The sequence below is a fragment of the Xiphias gladius genome, chromosome 4, assembly GCF_016859285.1.
Source record: "Xiphias gladius isolate SHS-SW01 ecotype Sanya breed wild chromosome 4, ASM1685928v1, whole genome shotgun sequence".
Classification (NCBI taxonomy): Eukaryota; Metazoa; Chordata; class Actinopteri; order Istiophoriformes; family Xiphiidae; genus Xiphias; species Xiphias gladius.
In genome coordinates, this window is record NC_053403.1 from 12,183,646 (window position 1) to 12,195,004 (window position 11,359).

Here is an 11,359-nt window from a genome sequence, read left to right on the forward strand (position 1 = left end):
ATCAAGAATGATGTGTTACACTATAATTTAACAGTCTACCATTTCAAAGAAACTAAGTAATTACATATTAATATACTTTTAATTACATTTCTTGGTCCATTTTTTTCAACTTTAATACAAGTGTTGAGGTCAAAAAAGTGTGGAAATTAGTTTCGAGTAAAATAACCCAGTTTACATGTTAAAAAACTGTGCCCCTTGTTTTATTCCAAACAATGTAGTTACAGTTTCGTTTTACACGATGTTCCATGAAGGAAAGGGAAAGCAGTAAAAATGCGCAAAGCTTCTTGCAGCTTCTGAATACACAACTGATGGTCATTATTTAAAACCTGAAAAATGAACATTACAAGTGTCACAAAGGTAGTAGATGGTCGATTGGTTGGTCGATATTCTCTCGTCCGACCAAATTCTTATTGGTCGGGGATGTTTTGAAACTACCCCCATTCTCACACCTCTGAACTCGCCCAACCTTACGGAGGCTGCTAGGTCTAACTCATTTAAACGTTTACTGAACGTTTATGAAGGTTTACTCAGAGTTGGCTCCAAACTAACTGACACCATGTCAGAGAAGTCGTTGGTGTGGCCGCATTTTGTAAACTTTGCAAACAGCAGTTCGCATCAACAGCAACTACCGACGTGGCATATCATCTAAAAACGGTAGGCTTACATGTCTGTGTTAGGATGCTCTGTCAACTTTCATGTTTAACGCTTGAGGCTCTGAGTGTATATGCCTCAATAGTTCTTGTGCTGGGATCACCAGTTGATATAGTTCTGCTTGTGTAAATCATATGAACACAGGCAGGTGCAAGCTGGTCGGCTTTGTGCCTGTTGTTATTATTTCATACTGAGATGATGACATTAAAATTTTGGGGGGCTAGAACTAACGATTATTTTCCTTATAGATTAACTTGCCAGTTATTTTTTCAATAACCGATTTACTTTTTGAAATGTTTAAAAAATTGTGAGAAAAAAAAAATGGTATTCATAATTTCTCAGAGCCCAAGATGCTGTGTTGAAGATGATTGATTTGTCCAACCATCAGTCCAAAACTCTAAGATATTCAATTTACTGTCTTATATAACAAAGAAATGCAGCAAGTCGTCACATTGAGAACCTGGAACCAGAAAGTATATGGCATTTTTTCTAGAAAAATCACTGAAACGATTAACCAGTTATCGACTAGTTGCTGATTAACTTTCTTTCAATGGACTAATCGACTAATCGTTACAGCTCTCGTTTTATTTCATTTCTATCCATCTCTTGCACTTAATATGTGAAACCAGGTCAAAACCTGTAGCTGTAAAACTATTGCTTTGGAAATGAGGTGCATGTTGCCATCATTGTGCCCCACAATGGTTGAAGCTATGCCATGAGGAAAAGAGTAGAGGGTCTATACTCACCCACGATCCCAAAGGCTGAAACAGCCCTGGACAGACCAGAGGAACCCTTTTGGCCAATTTTGGTGCGGTTGCCCAGGTCTAGGCGGCCCAGCAATTCCCGAACCTCTTGCTGGTTGTACACATGCTACAGACAAATACACACACACACACACACACACACACACACACACACACAGATATAGTATATACATGCATATAGCTGTAAGCAGTTTCTGTTTCTTCATTTATGTGCATGTTTCCATATCGCTCATTTTACCTTGCAACAACAGGAGAACACAGTGTATGACATTTTTCTCTCTCAAAAGAAAAGCTGCTGCTTATGGAAAGCTAAGTTTCGACTAATGACTTAATTCAGAGCCAGTGAGACTTGTACAATAAAAATTCTTTTCTGTGTAATAATAAGTAAATGACTAACGGGCCTTGTTGAATCAATAGCCACAAATTTTCTACAAAAGGGTTTAGATTGGTCCTCAGTGAGGCGATTAACCCAAAAATAAATTAGCTGCTATCCAAATTCTTTTGGCAATGTTGTAAGGAGCAAACAGTAACTGTGCTTTTTATGGGAACTGTGCTTAAGAACAAATGCAAACCAACAACTTTGCAAACTAGTCATCTGCACAGGAAGTTTCTTATTTCGTAATATAGCAGCAGCGAGTACAGCCTCAAGTCTTCTTTGGTATGACGTCTTCTCTAGTTTGATCCTCTCAAGCTCCGTCAGGTTAGACGGGGACTGTCGATGAAAAGCAATTTTCAGGTCTCTCTGGAGACGTTCAGTTGTGTTCATGTCAGGGCTCTGGCTGGGCCACTCAAGGACATTCACAGAGTTGTCCCTAAGCCACTCCTGCATTTGCTTGGCTGTGTGCTTAGGGTCATTGTCCTGTTGGAAAGGGAACCTTCGGCCCAGTCCGAGGTCCTGAGCGCTCTGGACCAGGTTTTCATTAAGGATATCTCTGTACTTTGTTCCATTCAGCTTTTCCCTAAAACCTGTTCATTGTCCCTGTCCCTGCCTCTTTCTTCCCATCTCCACACAGGATCTCTGGAGCTCAGCCAGAGTGACCATCAGGTTCTTGTTAACCTCTCTTACCAAGGCCCTTCTCCCCCCATTGCTGGGGTGGCCGGGCGGCCAGCTCAAGGAAGAGTCCTTGTTTTTCCAAACTTCTCCCATTAAAGAATTTTGGAGGCCACTGTGCTTCTGGGAACCTTCAATGCAGCAGAATTTTTTGTAGCCTTCCCCAGATCTGTGCCTCAACACAATCCTGTCTCTGAGCTCTGCATTGAATCTGCATTGTCAGCTGTGAGACCTCATACGGAGCGGTGTGTGCCTTTCCAAATCTTGTCCAATCCACAGGTGGACTCCGGTAAAGGGGTAGAAACATCTCAAAGATGATCAAGAGAAATTGGAGGAACCTGAACTAATTTTCATGTGTCATAGCAAGGGGAAAAAAAAGGGGGTCTATATAATTTCTAAACGCACTGTACATGCTTTCCACTGAATAATACATTTAACTAGGAGATGACCACTATCTCATTATTTAGGTTCTTCATCTCACTGTATAATCTTTATTCATCTCAGAAATATAAAGAGGTTCTACGGAGCCTTTTATTTTATTACGTGTGTGTCAGCTTTCCTTACATATGAACTGGGAGAAAGTGAAAGATGAGGCCGTTTCCTGCTTTAAATCTGCTCACCTCCATTTCTTCATCACATTCTCAAGCAGTCGGTTTATAAAATACTATACTATGCCAATCAAATGAACACGGTTTCCCGAGGTCAGCGCAATATCTGCAGGAATGAGAGCGTGGGGTGATGGATATTTAGTCATGGATGCTTCATAATAACAAACACATCATAATCCTAATCACCCACAACACGAACAAACAAATCAACTCCCAGCTCATAGATCCTGGTAATGAGCACTGGAAAAGAAAAGGAGGCGCACTAGTCACTCATCAGCTAAGCTGTCATCCACAATACACTTGGGACAGGCTGAGTGATTGTACAATTTCCCCCCAGGCGTACTGTACTGTATTACATAAGCATATACATTTGCACTGTACCAGCTCTTACCTTATCATCAATTATGACCAGGTCCTTGGGTTCTGTGCGGTCAATCTTCAGGACTCTGTGTTTGGTCTGTGCCTGATTGCTCCCCACCAAAAAATACCGCTGGAAAGACAAATAAAATCATGAATGCACTGTACGCTATGATGCATTTGGTGCAGATTATCACAAGGGTCTGAAATGTGTCCTACAGAGTTGCTTACGTGTTGTGATTGGGCAATTTTTTGTACATAATTGCTTTGAACGTAAGAAGCTTTCTCGTGGATGACATTCAGTTCAGACTTAGTCTCTACCAACCAAATCTGTTTCAGAGAAGACTTTCAAATTCCCATAGACATGGAAAGTCTGTGTTATTAAAAGCCAGCTTTCTAGAGTCCCATTGTTAAAGACCCACTTTCATCAGACCTTTTTTTCTCATAATGTGCAACATTTTCTCTCCATAATAAGCTGCCCAAGTAGAAATTAATATGTCAGAAACCTGCAAAATAGATACTTTACTTATCATATAAACTGCATATGACTTTGAATGGAGGTGGAATTCGAGTAGCTACAGCCCAGAGTACATGTGGGCACAGCACATATTGATCACAAGGCTACATTCTAATATGTTCCTTGTTAAGATTGGTGTCTTCCTTGTATGTCTCCTTCTTTCAAGTCATTACTTTTTCTCAGACTGGGTTGCAAGATGACTAAAGAGCGTTAAATTGGAACACCATGTATCAGTACAGTCCACAACCATTACAGCCATTTTGTCCTGTTCCACACTTCCCAGTATCCTATGGAGCTCTCTTTGTCCACAATAGTCATTTTATCCACTGTTTGGTAAAATGGGCTGACAGAGGTTCAATAAGAAATTATGGTAACTCAACTGTGACAAATGATTTTTCCTGCCTTATTTTCTTAATGTTTGCAACTGGTGATGACAGCCATGAATCACACCTTCATTTTAACACCGGTGTAATTTGAGGCGTTGAAAACATTTTTTGTTAAATGCACTTGCAAAACAAAACAACAAGCAAACCGTAACGTAGGAAAGAGGGATGCCGAAAAACAACCTAACCTAAACAAATACTTACAAGTAATTTTGTCTGATCAAAAGTAATCATTCTGACTGTCTAGACAATTGTGATGCAAATCCCTGTAACTGACTCCAAGGAGGTCATGGTAAATCAAAATGTACTGGGGTATACCTAGAGCAGCCAATCATCTCAAACACTCTTTTGCTGCCATCTAGTGTTTGTTCACAAGTACGTACAATCCTACAGGAGCTCTCCACCCGCATGTTTACATACTTTTAGTGTCGCAACTAATGATTATTTTTATTATCAATTAATCTCCTATTTATTTTCTCAATTTATCATTTGGTCTATTAAAAAATCAGAACAACGTAAAAAAATAAAAAATGCCCACCACAATTTCCTAGAGCACAAAATGACATAACTCCATATCTTTTTTTTTGCCTGACCAACAGTCCAATACACAAATATATTCTATTTACAGTAATGTCAGACAAGGAAAAGCTGATAATTCTTACATTTGAGAACAAGAAAGCATCAAATTTTTCCAATTATTTGCTTGAAAAATGACTTAAACCCTTAATCGGTTATCTTTTTTTTTTCAATTGGCAAATCTACTAATCGTTGCGGTTCTACATACATTAAACATTGTTAATATCAAACGAGGAGATGGACTTGTGAATTCCAGCAGTTTGCATACCCAGACTGGCTGGGAAAATTTGGCCCGAATGTCCTGAACAAATACTTGTGCCACAGTGTCCTTAATAAGCCGCTTCCATCAGAGCTGGCTGGCTGTGCTGGGCAGTTCCCAGACCCAGTTTGTAGTCCCATGGAGCAAATATGGGAAACTATATGAATATAGAGCAGGTTTTTGGTGGCAGGCAACAGGCATGCTCAGTCATCTTTTCTTTGGCTCAAAGAAGAGAGACAAATAAAACCTCAACGTTCTTACAATCAGCACAATCAGCATCAATGTACTAATGTTCACTGGCATCAGGACGACCGAAATAAAGTCCCGATTATGCAGTAAAAGAGTTGTTATGTAATTCATAAAAAATTTGTTGGCCACTTGCACGATACAAAAGTGTAACCTACGCACAGACTGACTTTTTGGAATCTCGCTTTTGGGAATCATAATTAGACAGTGAAAATAGCGGCAAAAAAAGATGATGTCAAACATACGGCTCTGGTTTCATACAGAACCATCCGTTGGATCCCACTGATGATAGCCGCTGACTGAGGCATCTTCATTCCTATTTTTCTCCAGATAGTCGCAATCCAGCAGAGACAACAGAGGAGCTGCAGAGTGACTGTAAACACAATACGTGAATCCATTACACCACATCATAAGACACTAAACAGAAAGAGTTTCACATTAGAACATACACAGTCAACCCTGATACTTAATAATTCCAGGTCTAATCAAGAGATTTTAGAAATTTTTCCCAACTGACCGTCTTGGATTTGCTCCATACTTTATGTGAATAATTTCACTGTACCCAACAACTAGTGTGCAAAACGATCGGCTTGTATCTTCTCTAGTTTGAGATATGGAGGCTTTAAGAAAGGGGTCTTGGCCCTTATACACACGTTGCTAAAAAAATTGCAAAGTTCCATAAGTCATTTCTTTTGAACCGTTCATGCTTGAAATTTGGACACTGTTGGATGTCTTTAACTGCTAAAATGGTTGGCCTACACTTGCATATTTGCCAGGTTATGGCTTTCTGAAAATTCTATTTAAAAAAATCATTTTGTGCACTGGGGCCCACTATTATCTTCACACTGAACCACATCAGATCTTTTAAATATCTATATATAAAACCCAATCTTACGGTACTTTCTTAGCAACTAGGTGCATGTCGGAAAGGAATCAAAGTTTCTGATTTGTGAGGAATTAGAAATGGAAAGAAAAAAAAAAAAAAACACACCTATATTTCGAGAGCATATTGCCCACGTATGACAAAGTCTACCCAAAAAACAATCACACCATCGCAAAGGGCATGTTTTAATTAGTAAAGGCGGAAAATATGAAGTTAGTACCTTGAACCAGACTATATTAAGGTACCAAACACAGCATGTTTTACTACAAACGGACATTCTGCAAAAAAAAAAAGAGTTCTACAGCTTGACTAAGGCACTGTCAGCAGTGCAATCAGAAGCTTTGAAAAACTGTGTCTACTTCAAGAGTTTCAACAATGCCATGGTGTCCTTTTCCTAATCGGGTGGAAGTGTACACTGCCCGCCAGCCGGTGTAAGTGGGGCATGTGAATGCCAATGGTATTCGGGGTCTTCGGGGACCCACTCATTTGTAGCGGTCTGTGACCCCAGGAGTGTGTCTCGGAGATACAGTTCCCGGGAAACAGGGCCACATGCGCGCACGACCAGAAGCGGCGGATGGGGCAGCGATTCGCGCGACATCAGAGGCGTCGCGAAGAGGTACAAGCGACATTTCTGCGACCTCCCGCCACCTTTTTAAGCTCATGCTGGGCCCAGGAGAGAGGATATCCGTTGAGTCCCTCTTGTGCACATCCTGGAGACTCCTGGCGCCCCACTCGTACCCACTGGCGGGCAGTGTACAACGTCCACCAGCAGAGGAGATAAGAAGAAGAGAGGATACGAGCCGAAAACTTTGCAGACTAGTTGTTGGGTGCAGCGACATTATTTTACGTAAAGTACGAAGCACATCCAAGATGATCTTTCGGGAGGCCTCTGTTGATTTGACATGGAATGGTCCCTACTGTGTATTCATCTATTCTTTGTTTTGTTTTGTTTTTTTAGTCCTCAGTATTTCCCCGGCCGACGTTACTCACCATTTAGCTAGCCTGCTGCGTCGGCCACGAATCGTCTCCAGCGCTGACAGCACGCATCTTCACTGGCGGCCGCGACGTTTTCAACAAGTCGAGTGTGTCCCCGCGACGCCCCGGCGATTTTCGGCTAGCATACCGCGGTGTGCTAACGTGAACTTGTTTTGAGTCAGGTGACTGTCACGGACGGCTCCCAGCGACCTCGCGGCAACTGATACGGTGCTTCGCGCGGTCAAAAAAAAGCTCGGGGGCCCTGAAAATGCGATTGATAAATGGACGCAGTCGGCGCGCGCCCTGCGATTCCCCCGTCCGTTCACACGCAGATAACGGCTGCAGCAGTTTATTACCGTTTACAACTAAGAATTCACGCGCCTCTGAACGCGGCAGGCCCACGCGGTGCACACGCGCGGAAAGTGTGCAAACTCCGGGGTTTATACCTAGACATTGAAGGGGGCTTTGACGTCACTGATGCCATAAAGTAGTCGTGTGAGTGATTCAGAAGTCCTTTACTCGAGTTCCTACATTTTGACTTTATACAGTATGTCTTTTTTTTTTTTTTTTTTTTTTTACGTTGCTTCATTCCTAAGAAAACAAATATAGCCACAAATCCAATTCAATTCACCCTCAATTCGACTTTTCCTGGACAATAAAGGTTGTTTTTAACTACAAACCACAACATTTATTTCAAATATAATATTTCAGTATAAGTGGGATGTAACACGGTTGGCACTGTATATAATCTGCAAAACATACATGTAGTGCGCGGTGTTTATTGTTGTCCAACAGAATGCTCAAGCTCAAGCTGACAATGTTCTGGATCCAAACAGTCACTGAAAAGGGAGAGAAAAGAAACAGGTTCTGCAAATGAACCGATACGTAAACAGATGCAGCCTCACATGCCACGGGAGCTTTATTTAGAACACAGCCAGTTTTTGTTTTGTTTTTTAATCTGAACATACTGTATTGTGAGGCCACAGTAGGTGTGTCAGCTCATACACATCTGCGTGTGGAGTCAAGCCTGCCGAGTCCGAGCGAAGCCTCCTGCTCCGTTGCCAAGTAGCCCATCAAGAAGTCTGCATAAGGAAATCCGAGATCCACAACCCAGGCATGACAGTGTACCCAACTCCATGTTTATCCCTAACATCTCGTTGACTTTCTCTCTTGCTTGCAGCTTCGCAAACATGAGGCAGACATCAATGTAACATTTTCAAGTTAAAAGCTATAGCTGATGACAACGTGGAATTACACAATAATACAGCTTGTAACAGTTTACGGGTGCACAAAAACACACAAACACACACATGGAAAGAATGAAGAGTGAGACACTGTTTCAGGGCCCTGGTATTTTAATCTTTTTATTCTTTTTATTGCTCGTTGTCATGGAACACTTAAACGGACCTGAGTCATCCTTTTAAATGTGCTTTTCCTGCTACAACAAGTCAAATGTCTGCTGTGAAAAATGGCCTGTTACTAGCACATTGCATCCATGACTCCCAACAGAGGGCAGGGTATGAAAATCAGTGTGGAACTAATGTAGCTGCAACAAAACTGCAAGAAATTTAAAAGACATAAAAGAACTTTTTTTTTTTTTTAAAGTTGAAGTGTATAATAGACCCCAAAGATGAAGCTGCGCACTTCCGTCTTCTAAGGGAGAGAAGGGAAAGCTGCAGTCCGGCAGCTCTGTGTGTGACAGCCTGCAACAAGCCTATCAGCAAGTTCAACGGGCATCGAAAACCCAAGACCGGACCGAGACGCTTTCAGTTCTTTAACTGACATGACCTAAACAAACAGTTAAGCTACAGTGTCAGAACATAGAAAGCAGCGTGATACGCGCTGTCTAACGTGTTACTCTGCACGACTCACTGTTTGCGGCAAAAGTCTACGCTTCTGTGTTCACATGTCTTAGTTTGCGCGGGACACTGTCCGTCTGCGTTAGCCTCCATCAGCTAAAAACATCTCACAGAAAACACAAAGGAGACTGATGTCAGTACAGTTTGCTGAAGAATTATACGAACGCACAAAATCACGGTAATGATGATTGTGTTGATAATAAAGAGCTAAAGGCATGAGACCTTCACAGCTGCTGTGTTGATGGGTTTAGAGAGTCTTACAAAAGTGACTGCCATGATACATCAACTGTTTTGTTTTTACTCAAGCTTGATGATTGCAGTCGTACTTCACGTAGTTGATAGTAGAGGCATGTGTGAAGATAATAACAGACAAAGCCCTTTCCAAAACAATAATGATATGTCTCACATTTGATACAGAGCGGCCTATTAATCAATAAACTACAGAATAATATACAACTAATAGGTCTGGATATTTCTCTTGTTTTTGTCATAAATTCTGCTTCACAGTGTTAGCCTCACCATGCATGTACATAGATGTGGTTTGGGGTCATGGGAGGACTTTTTCAGCCATGTGAAGCATTAAATGTGAACCCAGGACTAATTGTGCAATTGTAATTTTATAGATTTTGCTCAGGGGCACACGGCTGTGAACTGCAGCTAACCTCCAGCACAGTATGTGTGTCCCCGTTTAGCTTCCAGAAGTCATTGTGACCCATAAAATAAACCAGAAGCATCTCGTGCATTCTAATTTGTCCTCTGCTCTTGTAACCCAATCTGCCTAATGAAGCGAAACTATCACATCTTACACTTCCAAAGAACTTTGACTAGACTTTGATCTACCTCCTCCGCGTACTTCAGTGGACCTGCCAAACTGGAAACCAAAGGGGCCCCGAGGATGCAATAAGACGGTTGACGACAGAAGCAATACATCAGCAGTGGGCAGGTTGGCCGTGAGTATTACCAAGAGGAGGAGCTGAGCGCCGACAGTCGCAAACTCTCAAGCAGTTGTCGCTAGGAGTGCAACAGTTTTACCATCACTCGCTGTTTAGTTTTGTCACAGTTTTGCCCCTTGCGATCCAAACCCGGTTGACACAACTAAGCTACGGCTACACGACTGAACCGACAAGAGAAAGGACAAAGTGAATTTTAGTTGAATGGTTTCTGATCCCACCAGAGGTGAGGAGACTGTATGGAACCCACCATGTGAGTACACTCAGATTTTACCTTGAAAAAATGAATCTGTATCCTAATATGTCATCACACCAGCCACAGCTGTTTGTTAACCAGTCGGTTTTTTCCATTCAGGTTGAGCCGTAAACGGCCTCTGTTCAGTAGATACGAAAAGGAGCCTCCGCGGTACGCATAGAAATGTTTGGCCGGTCATAAAACTCTGCTGGCCGGATATCAGACTGTCGGCCCAGACAGAGCCACACAGCATGCCAGACCGAAGTAAGTGCCAACTGAAGAAGAACTACAGTATATGTCCATGCGGGGCAGGATCCGATTGTTTAAGGTCAGAGGGAATATCTGAGGTATCATACTTGCAGTTCCTGTTGCTATAAGTCACGTCTCAGCGCTTTAACTCTAAGGCTTTTTGAATTTGATGTCAGGGTAACAGTAGTACAGTTGTTTCACAAATGTATTTTCCCTTGTAACCATTCCTCTCAGCTTGTGTAAAAGCAACCCATTCCAATAACTGTTTCCGCAAATGTCCAACTATTCCTTCAAAGAGTAAATAAAAGGATTTTTTTTTTTTTTATATTCTTAGTACCAGTCCACTTGGAGTACAAGGTAGTACACAAGTGTTCTTTCTGCTTAGAAAAGTGTCAAAAAATTTCGAATTTTCATTTTGCATGTGCTCTCCCACAAGTTTCACATATTTACACATGAGCCAACCCTGATTTCCAGCACCCCCAGGTGTTTTGTTGTTATTTCCTTAAACTTTTACATCATAAAGTGAGATGGTCTTGTGTTACAGGGCAACCTGTGGTCACCCCTGCACACGTGAAGCCTGCGTGAACGCAGAGGCTAAATACCTAACCTGCAGTAAGTGCTTCGCTGAGCAGATGTCATCCTGGGCCGACACACAGTACTCTGCGAAGAAAGTGCTGGAGCATCTCAAGGTCAGACAAGCCCCTGATGACATATTCCTCAACGGCCCAGTTAGCAAGACATTTTCGGAGTTTCACCGGGACATCACCGAGGAATGCGGTGCAGAAGATAAACAGCA

The 11,359-nt window shown here is 41.9% G+C and overlaps 1 protein-coding gene across 1 annotated transcript in view; it reads right to left on the reverse strand.

Annotated features, from left to right (window-relative positions):
* fig4a (FIG4 phosphoinositide 5-phosphatase a) overlaps nucleotides 1–7,569 on the reverse strand; it is a 58,311-nt gene extending 50,742 nt beyond the window's left edge. Inside the window, exons 1-4 of the mRNA XM_040125326.1 lie at nucleotides 7,286–7,569; nucleotides 5,658–5,785; nucleotides 3,466–3,564; nucleotides 1,398–1,521 (exon numbers count right to left, since the gene is read on the reverse strand). Coding sequence (XP_039981260.1) covers nucleotides 1,398–1,521; nucleotides 3,466–3,564; nucleotides 5,658–5,726 — 292 coding nt within the window. The 5' untranslated portion in view covers nucleotides 5,727–5,785; nucleotides 7,286–7,569. The remainder of the gene's footprint in view (nucleotides 1–1,397; nucleotides 1,522–3,465; nucleotides 3,565–5,657; nucleotides 5,786–7,285) is intronic.
* Nucleotides 7,570–11,359: the final 3,790 nt, after the last annotated feature.